The following is a 25,027-nucleotide window of genomic DNA, read 5'->3' on the forward strand; positions in this document are numbered from 1 at the left end:
TTGAAGCCAGGTTTAAAAATAAACCTATCGACCACACGATGCTGTTCGTAGAATGAGAATAAACAGTAATAATGTTCTGGTACATGTTTGAGTGATTAGTGTCACATTCACCAAACTGGAGTCACTTCTGTCACGGAGAAATAATTCAATATTGAAGAGAAGTGTACTGGCGTTTCTAAGGGAGTAATGTGCAGCCTACCTGGATCAAACATTAGGAAATGATCCATAAGTGTGGATACCGTGCATGAAAGGGTTAATATAAATGTATATAATAATAATTTAATACAGTAAATTGGATTTCCATTCATTCAGTTTACAAAGACCTTGCGACATTTAAACTGTTTAGAGCAAAAACGGTGCCACTGCGATGAATCCGTTTCATCTCCCACAATTCAGATACACTCACTGATGTGTGTGTATCGGTTCAGTATCACAGAGTTAATGAAAGTAGAGGCAGTGTCTGTGTATGAGAGAGAGAGAGAGAGAGAGAGAGAGAGAGAGAGAGAGAGAGAGAGAGAGAGCGAGCATGTTTACTCACTGCATGATAACAGGAGGATAAAGTCATTACTGTACCCCTACAAAGCAGCACTAATGACAGTAATGATAGCAGAGCAGCAGAGGCCATCACACATGTCCGCCCACACACACACACACACCTGCATCCACTCCAGCTGCCAATCACAACGACAGAACCCAGATTTCAGCGCCAGAAGCAGCGCAATTTGTGCAGAACTGCGATTTAAAAATCTTACAAGAAACAGTACAAGCAATATTCTTATCTCCTGTTTATAAATCTACAGGTATTATCAATAATTATCACACGGCTTTGTTGAATACTTGATTCCGATTGGTTGACTGAATAGATTGGTTGCTATGAATAACAGACCACTGCTATGGACACAGCTCTGATCATAGACCACGTCCAGTCACATCAATCGGCGGAAAAAAAAATCTGGTAAATTTTATTGCTTTAATAATCAAGTGCGACACCCTGTGGTTTAAAATATTTTATTTATATAAAATCACCACTATCAGAAAACACCATGGAATATATTTCTCATTTCAACTTTAACGCTCAGTGAATTATAACACAAAAGTATGCTAATCTTAAGAAGGCTACATTGCTCTTGATGCAGTTCCAACCATAAAAACTTTTTTTTTTTTCGCGAAAGTGATTAATTTTTATCTCCGCCAAAGAGGTTGTTTTCGGTAGCGTTGGTTTGTTTGTTAGTCTGTTAGCAACATTATGGAAAAAATGATGAACGGATTGCTCTGAAATTTTTCCCAGAGATGTGACCGGGCACAAGTAACAATCCATTAAATTTTGGCGGTGATCCGGATCACCGTCTGGATCCCGGAATTTTTTTTAAAGGATTCTTGGCAGAGGTCTGCGCTCTCCGAGTGCTTTTCTAGTTTATTTGTTTTTGGTCTATTCCCAGTGTAACTCAAAAAGTAGTGACAGCTTTAGTATTATCCTCGGTTCAAGTGATTTTGGATTTTGATGGTGATGTTCTGTGGCTTGGTGGAGATGTGTGCTCGACTCTACCGAGTGCCTTTCTAATTACCTCCGCCAAGGAGGTTATGTTTTCGGTAGCGTTGGTTTGTCTGTTAGCAACATTACGGAAAAAGTTATGAACGGATTGCTCTGAAATTTTTTCCCAGAGGTGTGACTGGGCACAAGTAACAATCCATTAAATTTTGGCGGTGATCCGGCTCACCTTCTGGATCCCGGATTTTTTTAAAGGATTCTTGGCGGAGGTCTGCGCTCTCCGAGTGCTTTTCTAGTCAAATCTATTTTGTGTGAAATGATTGATTTCTTTAGTAAGTAGCCATGTAATAAGCGGTATAATGTACAGCGAGCCAGTTATCATTGTGTCCTGCATGCAGTGTCGGGGTTTATTTCACAATAATGACTGGCTCGATGTACATTAGCCGTTACATAAACTTAACAGTTATTCCAGGAAATCGAGTCATACATGAGCTGATAGCCAACGGGGTGCGTAGCACTAAGGTGTCTATAGGCCACGTATGACGAGATTGAGTGTGTAGGTATCATGCCGCCATCTTGTGTCAGAACTACAATTCCCAGTCCACTTCCGTGTGACCTACGTCACGCGTGGGCGGGATCATCTACGTCATATACAAGGAAACATAAAACAATGGGACAACGCTTCCATCTTCGTCTCTCACGTCTGGCTCCCGATGAATCTGGGCGTATAAAGAGGCGCTCTCCACCCCAAAAAGACGTCTTCTTTCTTGCAAGATCCATCACTCAGCGCGATTTTCCTTCTTACCCTTGGCAAAGGTAAACTCTAGAGTCGCGCGATCTTTAAACTCAACCTGAGTTACAACCGGTTTACTTGCATTAGAAGTGACGTCACGACTGCAGCCCAGGCAGTTAAAAGTTAAGAAGCGATTGAATCCTTTTTAACTCAAAGCGCTGTGCATCTTATTCTGATCAGAGACTTTTCCTCACGAACGCTGAGATTCAGACCAAGAACCCTCTGCTTTCCACGGGAACCACCCAAGTGCTCCGCTGGACCCGAAAGTTTTCTCCGCCTCCATCACGAGCAGCTCACGTGCTCCCACGGCGAGGCCTGAAGCTACACCGGCGAATAGTTCTTCATATCTTGCTAAAGGCAGGATTAAGTAAGATTTTGGCATTTGGGCATAATTAGGATAGTCTTAGGAATTTGCTTTTATTGAAATAGTGTGAATTTAAACCCAGGTTTATCTGTTACACTGTTAGACACGCAGCGTGTTGATTTATTTTGGTTCTATGTTCTCTCAATTGTTTAATAGATAGGCTGCGCATGCTTCTCTCTTCTTTACTACTAACATATAGTTCTCTTATTATACATCTTGATCTCAAGATTTCAGTGGATTCAGTATGGTTATGAGCTAGTGGGTTAGCTACAGCTTCCCTTTTGTCTGCTTAGCAACACAAAGCTAATCAAGGCCTACCATGTGCTCAGCAGGCCATCAGGCCTGATAAACCACACCTCAGCTAGAAATCCACAAGCTAGCTTTTAGTTAGCTACGGCTAATACCCTTGTCTTTAGCAACACGTGCTCAGTAGGCCTCACCAGGCCTAACAGACACACTTTAGCTAGGCCATAGGGCCTTTAGCAAACACACATTAGCAACACAAGGCTAATCTAGGCCTCCACCACGTGTAGTTAGCTACATGAGGCTAAACACATGGTCAAGTCCTACACACACACACACTGTTTTAGCTAGCCACAAGCTAGGCCATACACACACACCACACATGTATATACACCTCACTGCTTGTATATATTGATTATCCATTTTTTTTTTATCTTTGTATAATAAATTCATTTATTATCAAAGCTGTGTGTATTCATCTTGTTGGTGAACAACATCTGAAGTCCCCAATCTTCTCAAAGAATTCAAAAAGGGTGCGTATGTTATGTAATATGGTAAGTGATCGTAATAATTTGGAAATATACCATAATTTAGCTGTTTGGTAATTTATTATTAAGCACCAGGATTAATGGTATGATTCACTAAATGATTCACTAAACGATTCATTGAATGATTCACTAAATGATTCACTAAACGATTCATTGAACGATTCACTTCAAATGAGTGATTCTATGGTATGATTCAATTCAAATGAGTCAAAGTAAACGATTCAATGGGATTGATTCATTTTAATTATTGACCTTCAAAATTTAATGAGACTGATTTAACGAGATTGATCACTTAATTTCAATAATTAACTGATTGCACCCACAGTTAAATTGGTGCCCCGTGTGAGGAGATTGGTTTGTTGACTTCTGGAATATTGTTCAACAACAAATAAACTCAGTTGATTCAGCAACTGCCAAGGTATAACACAGGTGACTTTAATGGTGAATCATTAACAGTGTGTTAATCACAGAACTGAAATTCAGCTGTCAACCACAGTTAGTTGATACTGGTTTAATTGATTAGTACATTAGAGTAATATCTAATCTGAGTACTTAATATTATTAACAATCATTATTGTTAACTAATATTATTAATTGAGCTAATTAATGAGTGGAACATTAGTGAAAGAACAAAGTAGCTAAGAAACCACAAATCAGTTATTTAGCAACTTGGATTAAATTAAATTCTAACCTAATCAACACCTAGTATTAATTTCCTTTAAGTTAATACATTTTGAACAAAATGTCGAATCTCCAATCAAGTGAGTCAGAAGGGCCCCTCCTCTCTCTTTTCGATGTTGTAGGCGATTTAGGCCAAGTCCCGGAGGATAGGAGAAATTACTTCTGTGATCTGGACCAAAAGGCTCGCTTTGATGAAATACACATAGCCGTTAGGGAACTTAAAGAGCGTACTATGACTCTCCCAGAAGGGCTATCCAAATTGTTCATGATCTACTATAAGGAAATGGAACATGTGTGTATGACCCTCGAACAAGAAAAACGAACACTAAAACGACAACTGGCCGAAGCTCAAAGGAGAGCAGAAAGCACGGAGAGTAGCCTCGTGGGCCTGAGAGCCACACAAGATGAACTAAAGTGCGAAATAGAATGCCTCAGAGAAGAAGTGACGCAAGCACGTCGCTCAGATGAGGGATCGGCCAAACCCTCCCAAGAACAGAGTTCCGCTCTGGAGGAGGAAGAACCTGAGCTTAGAACGGTAGATCAGACACCGCACTCAAGCTCAACTCGCGTGAAAGCCGCGCGATCGCCATCTCGTGGCGCTGGGAGTTTTTACTTTACTCCCCACTACACCCCCTCGCGCTTCAATATCGCTGCAGCCTCTAGCACGCGGAAAACGCCGCGCTACGTACCCTCAGACTCCTCTGACGGAGAGGCCGCCTACAAGCCGAAACGCAGACATAGGCGATATGAGAGCAGCTCAAATGGCGAAGACAGCGAGGACCCCTACGGGTCAAAATCAAAACGCCTCGTCGCAGAACGCAAAACTAGGATCCGCCAAATCGACATCCTTGCGAAAGACATAGAGCGTTTTGAGCCAGAAAATCATAGACACCGAAGCGTTAATGATTATTTCCGGGAAATCGAACGTAGCCTCCTGGACCTGCCAGAGGCTACGTCGCATGAAAAGGCCAGACTAGTCTGGAAAACTTTAGGTAGCAGCGTACGAGCATTCGTTGAGACCCTACCACAGTCAGTCCTCGACAACTACAAGAAAATACGTGAGTACTTGAAAGAGGAATACTCATTGTACGAGGACGAGACTGCTGCGATGATGGGTGCCATTCTAATCAGACAGAAACAAAGCGAACACCCTCGCGAGTACTACCGTCGGCTCCGCGCGGCGTACTTTCAGGGCAGAAGCGAGCCCGGGCTAGAGGAAGATCGCAACTTCAAGTCCCTCTTCCTCCATAACCTTCACCCGTGCATCCGTAACCAAGTAACACTCACGTGTCGCCAGCGCCCCCATACTATGAGAGAAATGCGTCGCACCGCACAACTAACGTGGGAGACGTTCGTCCGACCCACAGACCACCACGAGGATGATCCCAGAGTCCTCCGCCTATATGAGCAGGAAGGTCAGTCCTTAGGCCTAGAAGGGGGTGAAGCCCCAAACCGCGGACCCCCTTGGGCGAACCCAAACCCCGGCCACCAGACGTCGAGTCAACCCAAAGGTAACTGGAAAGGCCGACAAGCTGGAGCCAAGGGGGAACAGGGCCCCAACGCCCACGGGCAAGGTAACCGCGAATCTGGCAGTCACGGCCCTAAATCTCAGAATAGCGGACAGTCAGGGCCCCATCGCAACTCCTCTCGAAGGGAGCAGAGCCCTAAGTCAGCTACCGCTAAACAAGCCAACCAAGAGCCGCTTGGGATGGCAGAACTGAGGGCCGAACTAGCACAGATTAAACAAGCCAACCAAGAGCCGCTTGGGATGGCAGAACTGAGGGCCGAACTAGCACAGATTAGACAACTGCTGAGCGATGAGAAAGGGAAGGGTAAGCCGAGCAGAGTCAGGGACAAACCGTCAGCTTGACTAGGCCGGGACCCATCCCCACCACCACCGCGTGTCTACCTCGTGGGGTGGGGAAAAGACCCCTGCCCAATAGGCAGCGATGAGTTGAAACCACTCCCTCCAGTAGTGAAGCCTGACCCGCAGGATGCACCCCTGACGCAGTTTCTTGGAGATTTGGTTAGGAAAGGCAAAGCCAAGCGTATCTATACCCCAGTGGTGGTAGAAGGCAACATTTCCCTCCAAACTCTCTTGGATACCGGGTCAGAAATCACCCTGATGTGTTCCAAAGTCTTCGCAGAGGTTTCAGACACACGGCTCTCACAAGGCGACCCAATCCCAACCAAGCCCTGCAACATAAACGTAGTCAGCTTCACACAAAACAAAACCCCACAGTCGTTGGATCCCACAAAATATGCACAAACCCGTTGCGACGAGATTAGTGCGAACACTGATCAACCAAGCACCACGCGAGATCAAATTTCTGATGAACTTCAGTTCATGTCTTTGCACACCGAGTCCGGTGTCGAAACACCCGACATTGCGATTCCCCCTAGTGGCCACAACTCTTTCAAAAATCTCCCTCTATCCATCGACTCAGACACAGACACCCATTTCACTGCTGGTGTAATGGCTGCGCTGTGGAACATGTTAGGCGTTGAGGTGAAATTCCATATCGCGTACCACCCTCAATTCTCTGGTCAGGCTGAACGAGCCCTTCAAACCATTGTGAGCATGCTGCGAGAGTATATCACAAACCATGGTCAAATTTGGGACGTGAAACTTCCCTTGGTGCTAAGGGCCATTCGGTCCACCCCTCATTGTGCCACTGAAGTCACACCCTTTGGGATGATGACTGGGCGAGAGTCGGTTCTTCCCCCGCATCTCCTATACAAACCAGAGGCCATGAGTGTCGCGATTGCATACACCGCACATCAACATGTCGCCGACCTACGACGCCACCTACAGTCAACCTTTACAGGTGCCCAAAAGAATCTCGATTCGAGAGTAGAAGGACACAAAGCCTACTACGCCCGAATCTCAGAGAAGTTCCTACCACCCTGGTCGAGACCTTTCGATCGTGGGAAAACCGTTCCCCGTCGCGTATCACATTAGGACATCTAGGCCTAATCAAACGCTTTCATATCGATTTCCATAATCGAATCAAACCTTGTTGAACAGTCCTCACTCCAAAAGGGGGTGGACGACAGCTAGGCCCATCATGTCCACCTAGCTTGTACGCATCACTCAACCATAAGCGTACACTAACATTCCCGGTCAGACTTCACCAACCCAATGAAGTAATAACCCTTCGGTATAACATGGTAGATAAAATACTAAAATCAGTTATTACTAGTGTGTATTCATCGCAAATACACCTGGCATATAGTCTTGGCAGTGCTATCCTCACTTTTGTGAATCCACAAAACTTAGAGATGTGCACCTTCACGAAAGACATCCACTGGGTCTGCCCAGGCAACCCATACATAACACTGCACACCTAGCTAGATAAGATGGTCTGTGTCCCCGACAGCTAGCCGCAGTAGCGCACGCTTTCTAGCCAGACCCCCCACTGCTATCACCTTCCCAGAAGATTAGGTTTGCCAACCCAAACACTAATACTTCTTTCCTTCCTTCATTTCTTCTCTTTTCTTGTTTTTTTTATGCATAAGAAATTGAACACTACATGTTTCATGTTCAATGTTTAATTTTTTTGATGTGGTTTTGATCTAGTTAGTTAGATAGTGATTATATGCCCAAAATGCCCATAGTGATTATATTATGCCCAAAATGCCTCTGTCTCCAACTGTCTTACTGGAACTCACAAGTTTACAGTCTTCACAGGACACCATGGACTGCACAGGACAAGTCTACCTCAAGGACTATGGACACGGCGATGATACGATACGGTGCTCTCAGTGCTACGACTCCGTCATACCCCTGAGACCAAAAGGGGGACTGTAGGTATCATGCCGCCATCTTGTGTCAGAACTACAATTCCCAGTCCACTTCCGTGTGACCTACGTCACGCGTGGGCGGGATCATCTACGTCATATACAAGGAAACATAAAACAATGGGACAACGCTTCCATCTTCGTCTCTCACGTCTGGCTCCCGATGAATCTGGGCGTATAAAGAGGCGCTCTCCACCCCAAAAAGACGTCTTCTTTCTTGCAAGATCCATCACTCAGCGCGATTTTCCTTCTTACCCTTGGCAAAGGTAAACTCTAGAGTCGCGCGATCTTTAAACTCAACCTGAGTTACAACCGGTTTACTTGCATTAGAAGTGACGTCACGACTGCAGCCCAGGCAGTTAAAAGTTAAGAAGCGATTGAATCCTTTTTAACTCAAAGCGCTGTGCATCTTATTCTGATCAGAGACTTTTCCTCACGAACGCTGAGATTCAGACCAAGAACCCTCTGCTTTCCACGGGAACCACCCAAGTGCTCCGCTGGACCCGAAAGTTTTCTCCGCCTCCATCACGAGCAGCTCACGTGCTCCCACGGCGAGGCCTGAAGCTACACCGGCGAATAGTTCTTCATATCTTGCTAAAGGCAGGATTAAGTAAGATTTTGGCATTTGGGCATAATTAGGATAGTCTTAGGAATTTGCTTTTATTGAAATAGTGTGAATTTAAACCCAGGTTTATCTGTTACACTGTTAGACACGCAGCGTGTTGATTTATTTTGGTTCTATGTTCTCTCAATTGTTTAATAGATAGGCTGCGCATGCTTCTCTCTTCTTTACTACTAACATATAGTTCTCTTATTATACATCTTGATCTCAAGATTTCAGTGGATTCAGTATGGTTATGAGCTAGTGGGTTAGCTACAGCTTCCCTTTTGTCTGCTTAGCAACACAAAGCTAATCAAGGCCTACCATGTGCTCAGCAGGCCATCAGGCCTGATAAACCACACCTCAGCTAGAAATCCACAAGCTAGCTTTTAGTTAGCTACGGCTAATACCCTTGTCTTTAGCAACACGTGCTCAGTAGGCCTCACCAGGCCTAACAGACACACTTTAGCTAGGCCATAGGGCCTTTAGCAAACACACATTAGCAACACAAGGCTAATCTAGGCCTCCACCACGTGTAGTTAGCTACATGAGGCTAAACACATGGTCAAGTCCTACACACACACACACTGTTTTAGCTAGCCACAAGCTAGGCCATACACACACACCACACATGTATATACACCTCACTGCTTGTATATATTGATTATCCATTTTTTTTTATCTTTGTATAATAAATTCATTTATTATCAAAGCTGTGTGTATTCATCTTGTTGGTGAACAACATCTGAAGTCCCCAATCTTCTCAAAGAATTCAAAAAGGGTGCGTATGTTATGTAATATGGTAAGTGATCGTAATAATTTGGAAATATACCATAATTTAGCTGTTTGGTAATTTATTATTAAGCACCAGGATTAATGGTATGATTCACTAAATGATTCACTAAACGATTCATTGAATGATTCACTAAATGATTCACTAAACGATTCATTGAACGATTCACTTCAAATGAGTGATTCTATGGTATGATTCAATTCAAATGAGTCAAAGTAAACGATTCAATGGGATTGATTCATTTTAATTATTGACCTTCAAAATTTAATGAGACTGATTTAACGAGATTGATCACTTAATTTCAATAATTAACTGATTGCACCCACAAGTGGAATAACTGTTTTATTCTATTCACATTCACTGGAATTTGAGGAAAAAAAAAAAAAAAAGCATTTTTATTTTTTGCAAATTCGATAAATAAAAATTTTGATACAAAACATCCAGCAAAATAATTTCTGCTTGTAAACAAACTGGTGAAATGACGGTAGCAATTTGTGAAAAATGTGATTTTTTTTTTTTTAAAGAAAGATATGCTCTTACCATCAAATATTTTCATTCCATATTTTGTTGCCTTTTTTGGGGGGGGGGGGGGGGGGGGTTGAGTAGAGTTTTTATTTCATCCTCGGTTGGTTCAGCAACACGCACCGCTATTTTGTTTTTCTCTACTCATGGTATATGAGCTGATATCCTAGTAGTAGATTAGCCAAATCAGAGCGCGCAACTGCTCATTATCCAGTGAATGTGGACAGAATAACAACAGATGTTCCCTCACCAACCTCTCCCGACACAAAAACAATTCATTTTTAAAATGTAGCTCATTACGTCACTGAGAAACCAGAAAGTGTAAACTCCTCTCTCCTGAAGATGTCGGAAAACACAAAGCTGCCGCTTGACTGGACGGTTACAAAGCACCGACACTGGAGACTCCGTCCATAAATGCTAAATAAACGTTTCCTGACACAAAACTTGACTGTATCAACTATTACAGATGCTGTTTAATCCTTTTATGTGGAGTTTGAGTGTGCAGATTATTTTCAGGTTTGTGACACCATGACATTTGGGGTAAAGGTGTGAATGAAGCCCCATGGAACAAACACAGCAGAAACTACAAGCTGATGACTTTCCCCTGCCCCCCCCATTCTTACAACATCTCCATTAAACCAAGACACCAAAAGCAGGAAGTAATGAAACCAGTGCATCGGACATGTTTAGACAGGTGGACCGTCGGATCATGACTGATGGCTTACACTTCTGCTTCTCAACACAATTTTCACACGAAGATCAATTACAAGAATCCAATTATAAAAGACAAAAGGCACCAATTCCTCCAGGGCTCAATGTGCTACTCAGAGCCAGTGTTGCTGCTTCAGCACAACAGCCAACCTGAGGGCTCTGTGTGTGTGTGTGTGTGTGTGTGTGTGTGTGTGTGTGTGTGTGTGTGCAAAAGCACACATGCTCCCTAAAGATGCAGATTAAACTCCACTCTAGGCTTTCCCCTCTGCAGGAGGCCTCGGGGGACGCTGCAGTACAGCTGTGGAACGCGGAGAGAAAAGCAGGACGCTGTGTAGTAACCGCGAGCGATGCTGATTCTCCATGCTGTGCTAATAAACCTCTGAAACGGGGAGACACGGCGATATGTTTAGATTATTTCAGTGAGCTCTAACATGCATCACAATCTGCTTCACCTTGTGTAGGTCAGCTTTGCTACAGCTCTGAGGAACTGCATGTTTCTGAGAAGATGCTTAGAGTGATCAGAGAGAGACAATGGTGCTACTAAAGCCAACTAAACCTGCAGAGCTACACATGGGTGGGCTCTCAGGGGTACCTGGAGGTACTACAAAGTTTTAAGTAGTATTTTTTCCCACAGAAATTTATTTTACTAAATACATATGTACAATTTGATTATTCAAATTTCTAAACTTATTTGAGTCATGAGTACCTTAAAAAGAATTTTGAATTACTGAGCACCATGACTGGGTTTATAGCGAAACATTTGTGGGAACTGATCGGTGTTCTAGATGGAATATATTTATTATATTCTGCAATATAATTGTAATAATGGCACTGAATATTTTTTTTATAGCAGATGTGCTTTGTGTTCCTTATAAACCTAAAGGGAAAGAAAAGGGGAAATAAAAGAGAAAAGAAGGAAAGGAAAAGAAAGGAGAGAGAAGGAAAGAAAAAGGGGAAAGAAAGGTAAGGAAAAGAAAGGAGGGGAAAGAGAAGGGGAAAAGAAAAAAGTGTAAATAAAAGAAAAAAGAGAAGGAAAGGAAACGACAAGGGGAAAGAAAGGAAAAGCAAAGAAAAAGAAAAGGGGAAAAGAAAAATGAAAGGGGGAAGGAAAGGAACGTTAAAGGGAAAGGAAAAGAAAATTGGAAAGAAAGGAAAGAAAAGGAGAAGGGGAAAGAAAGGGAAGGAACGGAAAGGAAAAGGGGAAAAAACTAAAGGAAATGAAAAAAGAAGGGGAAAAGAAATGAAAGAAAAAGAGAAAGGGAAAAGAAATGAAAGGAAAAAGAAGGGGAAAGAAAAAAGAGAAGGAAAGGAAACGACAAGGGGAAAGAAAAGGAAGGAAAAGAAAGAAGGAAAGGAAAAGAAAAAAGGGGAAAAGAAAAATGAAAGGGGGAAGGAAAGGAACGTTAAAGGGAAAGGAAAAGAAAAGTAATGAATGGGAAAGAACAGAAAATCTTTATATGCCTTAAAAAGGAAAGGACAAGGAAATGAAATTAAGTTAAATGACAGGAGAAAAGAAAGGAAAAGAACTGAATTCTACTCCAGTAAAAAGGGTTTGTTTGTTTCCCCCCACAGACGGTAAAATTTTGTGGCGTGACTGTTTTCTCTTTCGTGAAAATGCTCTCTTACTCCAAACAGAACGCTTTCCTAACATGTACAAGTGGGGGACATTTCGGCATCACGCATTTGGGGAAATAAATAAAATAAATAAACTCACGTATGGGGCTGAGTCGAGGCTTTCCGTATTCACCACAACAGGAGGAGGATTCGCCTGGAACAAAGAGCAACACAGTTAAAGGTCCACAGTTAAAGACACATGATGCGTTTAGTTTGCAGTGGACGCTCAGACGCCAAATAACCAACGTCATAATGCACCATTATTCACAGTGGCATGCGAGATACACTTCGACTTACTCTCCACATGAGGCTACAAACACCAGCACTGGCATGAGATTAACACCAGTATGTCTGGCCATGAGATTTTATTCTGCAGGAAACGCACTAGTGCAGCACGAACGCTTCTAGTTCTCAAAACGGCCTAAATTAGATCCTCTGTTTTCATTTCCTTTGGCACTCAGACATAGGAGACTGAAGATTTTTTTTTTCCTGGAGTCACTACATCCTCATCAAAAGGGCAGTGGGATCAACAAAAAGAGGAGGAGAAACAAAAGAGAGGGGTAGAGAAAGAAGGAAGAAATAGGAGAAATGGATGAAAAATAAAAAGACCTGTGACGTCGGTGAAGGGATGACAGCGGCCTCCGCAGGGACCGGCGAGATTGGGATCACGGGGATTATGGGAGTGGAGGGAGGGGTGGCATCTGTCTGCTGAACAATAGCATGGGGAAGAGGTCAGGTCTCTCTCTCTCACATACACACACACACAACAGAAATATACAGGAGGGCAATGGGGATGGGAGAGCACTTGTGTGGTAAATCCCTGTCTCTGTGTGTGTGTGGCTGTGACACTATGTCTGACGCACGCTGTGCATGGAAAAGAAGATGACTGTCATTTTGGATGACCCCCACTTTAAACACTGCACACATCAACGCATTGAGGGGAGGAGAAAAAACAAAAACTGATTTATGGATGCATATACTAAGTGCAGACAAAGTTTGATTGACGTATCAGGACAACAATATTTTAAACACACACACAAAGAATATTATTTGAGACCATTTATTGCATCATTTGTCCTCAGGTGATGGAGCCTGATGTTGATAATCGGAGTGTGAACTTATTTCTCCATCGTGAACGTATAATTCTTTACAGTTTGGCCCTGGAGGCATGTTTGAGCATTTAAAACAGTGCTGAGTGTGGATGTTAAACCAGATCCCATCATCCCAAACAAAGGCAAAATTTAGTTCTCGTCAATAGCATTGATCGGAGCCCTACTTTACCGTTCCACATTACAGCTGGAATTGTAACTTGCTCTAAACCAGGACAAGAGTCCAACAAAGTCTGGCGATTCCTCTGTTCTAAAACTACCACTTAACTCCTCAATCCAATCTGGTGTCGTCTTTGACAAGAAAGATGACCAAATCTGGATCGACTTTGCACCCCAGGCCATTATTAAAAAATGTTCTGTTTCCGGTCCACCGGCCGGGTGAGTGCCGTTTGTGCGGGTGAAATTTTTTTTTTAACGCCGGTTTTGAGACATTTTTTTCAGGTTCGTAAATCTAAAATCGAACTTGACATTTCCGCATTCCCAGGGCTTTCCACTAAGGCTCATACTAGCCAGCCATGACAAATAAGTAGCCGGGGGGGGTAAACACAAAATAAACTCCTGTGCACGCAGTTCCCAGGGTTAAATGTATTTTCCACAGACCATTTATTTATTCACTTTACTCAAATACAAAGTAAAATGGCAGTAAATCTTTCTTTTCTTGCATATTGTATCATGAGGCGTTCCTGGCTTGTAAATCTCTTATTTTCGGTGCATGACACATTCACGCAGCTGAGTGCTCGCACACACCGCATGTCGGGGAGCGGATGAGTTACTCTCCCTTGATCAACGGTTCAGTTTGACATTATTGTCAGTCCGTTAGATAAACATTTAATTTTATTAAAATCGAAAATTAATATTTAGAGCCTGTGGGCTACAAAAACAGTCATTAAAGTAGCCGGCTGGACTTAATTGCGTGGCCGGCAGCCGGCGCTTGTGGAAAGCCCTGCATTCCGCGCAGAATATAGAATTGAATCAGCTCTGCGCATGCGCCGTGCGGCACAAAAAAATGGCAGCCACCATGAAGGAAGGAGATCCGGAATTTTCAAACATTTGCTTAAGTGTGAAATCGCAAAATGGTATTCTAGCGAACAACAAAATAGTAAAGATTCAGAAAAACAAATCATTCAGTGATCATTTTAATAGTGTAATTTCATCCGAACTCGGCCTAACGCTCGATTTAGAACTACAAAAAGTCCGTGTGTCGGACATTTTAAGTACCTTTGTAAAAGTTTTGCAAATGTTGCAGTCAGCATTTAATAGTGCTAACTTAAAGTTTTTGTACAAGTTTCAGTTGATTTAACTGTCATATTTTATTAAATGTGTCTGCTTTTGTAATAAAAAAAGTACTGAAAGAAAAAGCAAACAGAATTGCGATTTCTTATCCATCCATATATAATAAAAATAATAATAATAAAAATAAATAAATCCCTCCCTCCCGACTGAAATTTTTTTTGCCCACCCGGTGGACAGGAAACGGATTTTTTTTTAAGGATAGCCCCAGGTCCAAATAAACACAGAAATGATCACCATGTTCTTTAAATGTTCTACCGGTAGTTTTATCTCGGATTAAAGGCTGGAGAGGAAAGGAAGCATGTTTACCGCCTTGAATAAAACTAGGTTTACACATGGTTTTAAAACGCATCTTGGGTGATCGGATCACGAGTGGACCGAGCGTAAACGACCACCAAGACACATTTCACTCAAACCACTTACCGAGGTGGTCAGGGACACGTGAACACGCATCATTTGTAATGCAAACTAATCCGTCCCTGACAAGGACATAACAGGAAAATACATCATTAATGCAGGACGCGGTGGTTGTTTTGGGTGACGGAAACAACCGCTCGCAAAGAAAAATGGAGAGGTACGTGCAAGAAAATAATGAAATTATGTTGCAGGTTTAACACAACTGCGTGGAGCGCTTTGAACGTCTAGCAGAAGCGAGTGATGTAGGCAATAAAATGTGAACACAAGTGGTCAGCTGGACACCTTGGAGACATGCAATCAACACACGTGTAAAGACACCCAAGACACATTTTAAAACCAAGTACCAGCGACGTAGTAGAAGAAGCCTTTGTCACATGTACACTCAAGCACAAAATGAAATGTTTCCTCTGCATTTAAAGGGGAACTGAAGTCATTTTTAAACTTGGTTTGTTTCTTAATTAACATGTCATTCAATTACGTTTTCGGTTTTAGTAACCTTATATCGTGACTTGTACTGGCATATTATATTACACTTATCGGCCTTTAGCCATGCTGAATGTAGTTCGTTTGGTCCACGGCAGGCATCGCTTATCCGCGCAATCTTCATGAGACTTGTGCGAGACTTCAAACGTGAAGTGTCAGCGCCGCCATTCTAAAAACTGTTTACACAGCGGCCAGATCGTCATATAATTCCAATTTAGATTAATTTCGAGATTTGCCAGCTTCATCAGTGATGGAGATTATTCCATATGACTTCGAACCAACGTGGAGTAGAGAAGAGTTGGAAAGACGACAGGACGTCACGCTGGTATTTACGTCATTACTGTCGCGCAATTAAAACGTGCCAGATCAGGTGGGTTTTCAAAATAATAAATACATGCATGTATTTTTGTGATAAATGCATATTATACTGAGCGCATTTCCCACAGAATCCTCACTAAGGTTTCGGACAGCACTACAAAATGGTGTCCCCCACTATGTAGTGCCCTATATAGTGAGTAGGGAGCGATTTCGGACACAGGGAAAACTTCCGGCTTGATTACATCAGCATTCGAAAGAGGGCGCGCATGTCTTTTGATGACGTTGGCAGATGGTCATTTTGCTTTCCGCTGTACGTTTTACTTCCATCCTACGATGTCGTCTCGCACAGGTCTCAACGAATCTCATTTACAGCCATTACTTTGACATACAGTATGGACTGATATTACAGAGCATATTTCAAACACTCAGAACTTGCTATAGCAGTGACAAAATAGCTGTCAGAAATGCATTCCTATATTTAATACAACCCCGATTCCAAAAAAGTTGGGACAAAGTACAAATTGTAAATAAAAACAGAATGCAATAATTTACAAATCTCAAAAACTGATATTGTATTCACAATAGAACATAGACAACATATCAAATGTCGAAAGTGAGACATTTTGAAATTTCATGCCAAATATTGGCTCATTTGAAATTTCATGACAGCAACACATCTCAAAAAAGTTGGGACAGGGGCAATAAGAGGCTGGAAAAGTTAAAGGTACAAAAAAGGAACAGCTGGAGGACCAAATTGCAACTCATTAGGTCAATTGGCAATAGGTCATTAACATGACTGGGTATAAAAAGAGCATCTTGGAGTGGCAGCGGCTCTCAGAAGTAAAGATGGGAAGAGGATCACCAATCCTCCCAATTCTGTGCCGACAAATAGTGGAGCAATATCAGAAAGGAGTTCGACAGTGTAAAATTGCAAAGAGTTTGAACATATCATCATCTACAGTGCATAATATCATCAAAAGATTCAGAGAATCTGGAAGAATCTCTGTGCGTAAGGGTCAAGGCCGGAAAACCACACTGGGTGCCCGTGATCTTCGGGCCTTTAGACGGCACTGCATCACAAGCTTGAGCAACTTGTCTCCTCAGTCCCCAGACGTTTACAGACTGTTGTAAAGAGAAAAGGGGATGTCTCACAGTGGGAAACATGGCCTTGTCCCAACTTTTTTGAGATGTGTTGTTGTCATGAAATTTAAAATCACCTAATTTTTCTCTTTAAATGATACATTTTCTCAGTTTAAACATTTGATACGTCATCTATGTTCTATTCTGAATAAAATATGGAATTTTGAAACTTCCACATCATTGCATTCCGTTTTTATTTACAATTTGTACTTTGTCCCAACTTTTTTGGAATCGGGGTTGTAAAATGAGATAAATAGAATTTTGATGATAAATTTTTTGCCTTCAGTTCCACTTTAATGGCCACCCCATGTTAACCAAACTTGCATGTCTTTGGACTGTGGGGGAAACCGGAGCACCCAGACGAAACCCATGCAGACATGGGGAGAACACGCAAACTCCACACAGAAAGGCCCCTGTTGGCCGCTGGGCTCGAACCCAGAACCTTTCTTACTGTGAGGCGAGAGTGCTAACCATTATGCCGCCCCTGTGAATAGCTCACACGGCTGTACCATGAGAAACCAGACTCGTTTATAATTAGCCAAGTTGTTCATGAGAACAATTAGATCTTCAAAACAAGACAAAACAATCAATCCATTGAAAACTGTATCAATTTTTGTGAATTGTGGCTGGACGACAGACGCCGTATGATGGCAATAGCTCATCAGCTACAGCCGGTGAGCTAAAAAAAAAAAAATCCATTGAAAACTCAGGGAGGAGTAGCAATTTTTGTGAATCATGGATGGACAATGGACAGATAGATGCCGGATGCCGCGTGATGGCAATAGCTCATCGGCTACGGCTGGTGAACTAATAAACAAACAGAGCCACAGTTCCTCCTAATGAACCAAACCACTCCAACAACCAAACTCTCAATGAGACGCAAACAAATAAATTAAGGTGTACCTGACTCTTGTAAAACTCACACGCCTCTTCTAACCAAATCTAACCCCAAAACAAAGCAAAAAAAGTACAGAAACATTCACCATACTCCTCAACAATGCTTTGGATTTAGTCACATCACCACATGAAACTGTAGAGGCTACTGATCGGTTAACAGCAGGTCAAGCATCTGGGCCAGATGGGATTTCCCCATGTTCTTCAAAGAGATTTGCTGGCAAACATCTAAAAGGGAAAAAAGAAAGCTTATCTATACCACCCATCCTGTGTGTCAAGCCACACACAAAGCAATCATCAGTTAGGTTAAAACGAGAGACGACTTCTCACTGAGCTCTGCTGTATTAAAGAAAGGACGCTTCCATGATTCCTAAAAACAGCCCTTGGGATCCTTAATCCATAAAGAGTGCCTTTGCTAATCTCACTTCCTACTGCTTTAAACAATCTGGTGTTGAGTAGAGGAGAATGGGTTCGGTCTCGGTTCCTGTCAAGAAACAACCACTTTAACAGTCTTGCTCCAAATGAGAATGTCCTGAAGTGGATCTGACCAACAGAAGCATGGTACGACCCAGAGCAAACCTCCAAAAAAGTCAAATATTGGAATGTTGCAAATTTTTGCTGCTCCATAAATACAATCTTAAAAGGTCATGGATTTTGCAAGGTTCTGCTGCTCCTCAAATATCAATCTTGAAGGCCACGGAGGTCCAGGGCTGGTGTTTGTATCTACTTTAACAACTACTGAAAGGAATAAGGAGATATTTATACAATACCCTAAATGGCGTATTTCAACTCGGACCAACAATGCCTTGAACACCCACATGCAGATTCAGCAAACTCCAAAAACTAATCCAGAGCTTGTGGTCCTTCACATACCTTCTCAAAAGCCACCGAGGTCCAGAGCTGGTGTTCCCTAATAGAGAAGCTCTGCCCTGGGCTGCTCACTTTAGCTGTACTCTTGGTGGGACTCCTCTTCACACTGTCCCGCAGGTTCAGAAACTTGGTCTTGCTCTTCCCAGTGTTGGTGGGCGGCATGGAAGAGCTGTAGCAGACAGAGTGGGCAGGGTTCGGCTGGAGAATGGGTGTCGGTACAAGCTGAGACTGAGGGACTTGCGGTCTGAAGTTTAGTCTAGGATTCTTCACGTCTGGAGTTCCACCAGTCGCTCTTCGGGGGGTATAATCTGTGCTGGAGTGATAGGTGGTCATCCTTGGAGATTAGCAGCACCCGAGAAAGGAGAAACCGTTAAGTAATGTTAAAGATGTTTTGCCAGACGAGATACCAATCCAGTTTCTCAGCTTGTTTCGGTTCCTGTGCAAGTCTGTAGCATGGTAGGTCTTGCGCTTATTCCTAGCGCTTTTGTGTCTCTCGTGCTCATCTCCATGTGTCTGTGCCAATTACCGGGCTCCAATAGAGGCACAGCCAAGAGGAGCTATGGGGCTTTTTCCTGGCATGAATAATCAATGGTGAGCTCGAATTTACATCCACACAGCCAACGCGCACAAACACCCCTGCCTGTACATTTGTGTGGGATCACACAGCGTGGTGTGTGTGTGTTAAGCACGTCCTCAAGCTCGAGATATAGGATGCTTGTCTCCAGGCTTTTATATATTTGGAAAAGAACGTATAAACCATCTCGACCTCTCCGAATTGCTTTTATACATTTCAAAACATTTTTCATTCAGGTATCAGTGCTCATCTGAGCACCACATTCTTGGCAGTGTCAGTGTCTTCATGACAGATGGCTTGTCACTGTGTGTGGATCCAAAGGCTATTTACATCGGGTAAATTATGAACGGAGAGATAAATAAAACAGCAACAGCCGAGATAGTGTTGACATGACAGCTCGAGTTATTGGACCGGAGAATAAGCGGGTCTGGATTTGATGAGCATCATGAAAACAAGGTGATTTTTTTTTTTTTTAAACCTGGTGAACATTTGAAGGTTGATACAACAAACCGTGCAGAACATAATTAAAGGTAGAAATACTGACTGCAAACGATTCATTATGTGTGAATAATTGTGAAGGTAAAATTTGTTCAAATGGCACCAACATATTTGGATCTTAACATGGGAATGGGAGAATACACATCTAAATTCGGATTTGATGAGGGTTAGGATCAAGCCCTTGGTGGTCTGTTTTACTTCAGCAAATAATACAATTCCAGTGCCATCTAGTGGCATAAATAACAAGGACAAAAGCAATGGAAATATTATTGCATGAAAGTACGACTTCCCACTGGTGCATCCAAAGATGCCAACTTGTGCTTTGGTTTACCAACAACTTTTAATTTTGTTAATTAAATCAGAGTAGCTTTAATGATCAGGAAAGTACGTTTGGAGAAAACGTCCTGAAGCAACAAGGAACTTCAGCTCCGTGATTATATCCAGACTTATGGGACTAGAAAGTGTGCTGCTTGCACTTTCTTTCTATATAAGAGGGGACCACACCAGTGCTTACCTCTTAATAATAGCCATAATACGCAAGCACAAATGGCAGGTATGTAGGTGGCTATTTAAATGCTTTATAGAAAAGAGATTAAGAAGACCTGGCTTTACTTTCATCACATTTAAATCCATGGTGCCTAAATACTTAAGGCCTCTGCATGCTCTTGCGACAAGGCTTTTTCGCAGACAGCTTTTCGCAGACAGTTGTAATTTATCGTTGAGCGGGGAGTAATAGGCGTGCGCGATGTTATTCACCGCTACAACGCAAGGGGGCGCGAAGTCGCGAAATCGCTAGGAGTAGTTGGTGGGTGTGGTTAGTGGAGTGTTTATCCTCCGGTTACTTATAATGACTAGAACTGGAGTCGTATAGATGTACGTACTTCCTCACTTCCTCGATCAACCGCTCTTCGTGCTGCTCCATCTTCGCTCGTGTTTTTAAAAATGGCGGTCGTGAAAACAAACCAAACCGGGAAAGTAGGGAAGCGGAAGTGCGTGTACAGCGGATGTAGAGTGGACCAATCGGAGCCCTCTTGTCTGCGACGCTGTCTGCGAGGGTCACAATTTTTGGGAGGTGCGCGCAGAGCGTCTGCGAAGGTGGGGGGGGCTACGCAGACGCTATCTGCGACACCGTCTGCGAGGACTGCGTTGTCAGCATAAATTGGCCTTTACACAGAAACTGTGTTGCTTCGGTTACATTTTCAATTTTGTTTTAAAAGTGATTCATTAACAATTCGCAGGCAAAGAGGTGGTCAGGTGTTTCAGCAAGTCACGAATGATGGATAACGGCAGGACGAGCCCTCTGATTACCCCAGCCATCGCGCAGGATTTAGCAGTTCCCAAGGCATTGTTACACAAAAATCGAATGTTATATACAGATTAGTGGTACGGACGCTGAGACCAGATATTTTGTGCTGCCTCTCAAGTCATTAACCTTTAGCTCTAAGGGCAAGGGGATCTTTTGTGAAAGGATTATGAAAAGGTTACAAGACTATACCGAGCTACACTAAGTCACTGATCGAGTTATTCACTAAATCTCACAACAGAACGGCAGGATCGAATTCTTTTGACATTTATAATGTAAATATAGTGCAGTCGAGGTAAAAATTCAGTTCAGTTGCCCAGAAACACTCGAGTAAGAACGATTTGAGTATTACTAATGTAGAAGTCTGACTGTCAACATCAATATTTTGGTTATAACTGTGGCAGATGGAAAAAAGGCTTGGTGGAATCAGAAATTCAAAGCTCAACTGTAACACATGCGCAAAAAAGCTTGAAGAAAGCAGAGAGTAGTTTAAATTTTAGATGTTTAAAATGTTATTGTACCTTGCACAGGTTTTTAAAAGTGATCGAATAAATGCCTGTAGCTAAGTGTGAACCCTCCACTGGTGTGCAAAGACCTGGAACCTGGTAGGGAATGCGAATTTAGATATAGTAAGCCATTAAGATGAATTATGCCCAATGATTTGGATGATCATGTCTCATAACTCCGAGACAGACATCGCTGGTGAATAAAGCAGGATGCTTTCCACTTTCTAAAATGATGCAAGATACTTGTAACTCATGCGACTGACATAGCAATATGCAAGACTAAATTTACGATGATATTTTATGCAATTTAAGCAAGACGCTTGGAAAGAACCAATAAAACATGAAGGAAGGTGGCAACCAAATCCACTGCTGCTCAATCCTGCTGGATGTCCTCTCAAATTGGTTAAACACTTGATCATCAAGACCAAACAGGAAGGCATGATTTTAGAAGTTTTATTCAGTCCACAAAGTGAAATCACTGCACTAATAGCATTGTGGACTCGGAGAGATCCAAGAGGAAAGACTGGTGCAGGTGCTCACGCACGTCAGCAGTCAACCCACCAAATGATTAGCTTCTGAGGTCAAAGTCTAAGTCAAAAGTTGAGGCTTGCCGAAGCTCTTCACAGACAGGAAACAGTTAAGTTTACACAAGAATCAAATAAAACTATAGGAATAAAGCGATGCCAAATTTTAGAGAAAAAGCGTCCAATCTTCAATGGACAAAACAAGATGTGAGCACTTGAAGCAAACTGTACGGTCCGAAAACTGCTTAGTGATGAGTTTTGCTTTATCCTGGCTGTCAGACTCCTAAAGGGTTGTGCAATCAAATGCTCATTCAGCTGTCAGAATCTGATTTTAAGGGTTTGGTACTCTCAAACCAGAAGACATCATGTGGAAAAATTATGTGCTAAAAAGGCTCTGGCCTTTATTTCTCCGTCCTTGAGATGACCCAGAATTTAGCTCAGTTTTGAAAGAGTGTAATGGATATTTAAAAAAAAAAAAAACTTGACACTATCTGGCTGGGATACATTCACAACTATTGGCCATGTCTTGCTTACAAAGTGTTGAGATGGAAATTAAAGGATAAGGCAACTTTTGTACAAAATCACCACAAATAGATAGATAAATATATATAAAGTAGTCGATCATGGAAGTTATAGAGAAAGAACAGACCGCATAACAGCATCTTTTAACTTTTAAAGGAACAGTCCACCGTACTTCCATAATGAAATATGCTCTTATCTGAATTGAGACGAGCTGCTCCGTACCTCTCCGAGCTTTGCGCGACCTCTCAGTCAGTCAGACGCGCTGTCACTCCTGTTAGCAATGTAGCTAGGCTCAGTATGGCCAACGGTATTTTTTGGGGCTGTAGTTAGATGCGACCAAACTCTTCCGCGTTTTTCCCCGTTTACATAGGTTTATATGACCAGTGACATGAAACAAGTTCAGTTACGCAAATTGAAACGTAGCGATTTTCTATGCTATGGAAAGTCCGCACTATAATGACGGGCGTACTAACACCTTCTGCGCGCTTCGACAGCGCATTGATATCTGAGCTCCGTATCAATGCGCTGGACCAAAAAATACCATTGGCCATGCTGAGCCTAGCTACATTGCTAACAGGAGTGACAGCGCGTCTGACTGACTGGGAGGTCGCGCAAAGCTCGGAGAGGTACGGAGCAGCTCGTCTCAATTCAGATAAGAGCATATTTCATTATGGAAGTACGGTGGACTGTTCCTTTAATAATATGGGCTTGCGCTGAGCTCAGCGAAGATGCGTTCCGCCATATTGATCTACTGCGTGACGTCATACGGCCCACCACTGAAAAGAACTCTTCAGTGCTTCATGGTAATAAGGTAAAAAACCAGTACAATCGCTTCTTCAAAGTTTCACCAAATGGTTTTATTTATGCAACTTAAAGCTCATAATACTGTATAACTTTGGTCGAGTAAAAACACGGAGCAAAAACATGGCTGAATCCTGAATGACTCCTATTTGGATTTGTCCTACCAAGCCTACTGCGCATGCGCGAAGCGGCTCGGCTCGGTTTTCCCTTTCGAGCGCTCTCGTTTTCTGTTAGAATTTGGTAAAGAAAAAAATAAATATTATTTACTAGCTTACCGGGTCCATGAACATAAATCTGACAGCTGACAAGGTCGGGATATAAACGAATCGAATACAAGCCACCCGCCGGGACTCCTACTGTCATCACAGTGATCCGTTTGTAAACACTGTTTTCATGGGCTCAGTGACGTCACAGATCAGAGGGAGGCGCATTAACGACAGATTCTGATTTGTCTATAGTTGCCCACAATCTCAAAATGGCTGACTCCTCCAACTTCGACTCCTCTGTGTCAATTCATGATTTCAAAGTTAAAAATATTTTTTCATGTTCGATATATAATGGAAATAATTAACGGAATTGATTACGTATATGTTTTTCTCCTATTACACACCTGGTTTTGTGGAAAAACGGCGTTACCCTTTAAGAAGGAAATGTGTCACGTGACATGACTACATGCTTCTACCAACAACACGCGTCTGAATCCTCTGAGCCAACACCATAGCGACTGAAGAGGAAGTGTAAGGAGTCTCACCAGCTTAAAAACCAAAGCCAAAGCTGTGAAATAGACATCATCGATTCATTGCCAAAAGGAGCATCCTGAGATTGGGAAATTAGGTCTAGTTCTAACCATAATGCACAATTTTAAAAAAGTTTAACAAATCACTCACTCACTCAATAAAAACAAGTATAATTCAAACCAAAACTATACAAAATCAACCACCGGGTTCAAGTTTACGAATCATGTTTGCATATTACATTCATACGGTTCAAGAAAAATCGCTTCTCTTCATCACTGTGTCCTTGGGTCTTCTTTCACATCATATCCAACACTATTAGCACCTTACCTGGTTGACTCTTGCTATGACGCAGTTGGTGAAGGCATTGAGGCGAGTGAGGATGTTGACAATGCGACGCCAGTGAGATGGATTGGGCTCGACAGGCTCCTCGCAGGAGCTCCGCATGGACCACTGACGAAGTCTGGGTCCCACCGAGCTGCCATGAGCCGAGCTGGTGCTGCCGCCACGACTTCCTCTAGAGTACAATGTGTTCCCACCAAAGATGTAGTTCATCACCATCCAGAATCCAGAACGCTGCACTGACGAACACGAATCTAGCCCAAGGCAGAAGGGGCGCGAGAGCGCTTATGAACAATTTCCTTAATTATGAAAGCAGCTTCCTGTCTTGGGCTGTATCTGGTGGTTTCATCTGTGCAATGTCCTGGCAACCCCGGGATACATGATGGGATGATTTCCCCCCTCCCCACACCCACTAAGCCGCACCCAATGGTCCAGATACGGCAGGAACAAATGCTTCCAGGCAAAAGTGGAGCCAAAAAGGAAATATCTACAAGAATATCAGTTCTCGTAACAACCAAGTATGTTTCATGAACAGGTGGTAA

General features: G+C 42.7%; 1 protein-coding gene across 17 annotated transcripts in view; it reads right to left on the minus strand.

Annotated features, from left to right (window-relative positions):
* Positions 1–25,027, minus strand: part of dlg1b (discs large MAGUK scaffold protein 1b) — a 181,344-nt gene that overhangs the window by 51,691 nt on the left and 104,626 nt on the right. For 9 of the 17 annotated variants that reach the window (XM_060906437.1, XM_060906436.1, XM_060906435.1 and 6 more), the window contains 2 exons: positions 12,770–12,868; positions 12,261–12,314 (listed from right to left, as the gene is read on the minus strand). In XM_060906437.1, coding sequence (XP_060762420.1) covers positions 12,261–12,314; positions 12,770–12,868 — 153 coding nt within the window. Of the gene's footprint in view, positions 1–12,260; positions 12,315–12,769; positions 12,869–24,473; positions 24,755–25,027 lie in introns of those variants that run through there. The other 8 variants (XM_060906446.1, XM_060906448.1, XM_060906447.1 and 5 more) reach the window with 5 other exon arrangements.

Source organism: Neoarius graeffei, chromosome 23 (assembly GCF_027579695.1).
Source record: "Neoarius graeffei isolate fNeoGra1 chromosome 23, fNeoGra1.pri, whole genome shotgun sequence".
NCBI lineage: Eukaryota > Metazoa > Chordata > Actinopteri > Siluriformes > Ariidae > Neoarius > Neoarius graeffei.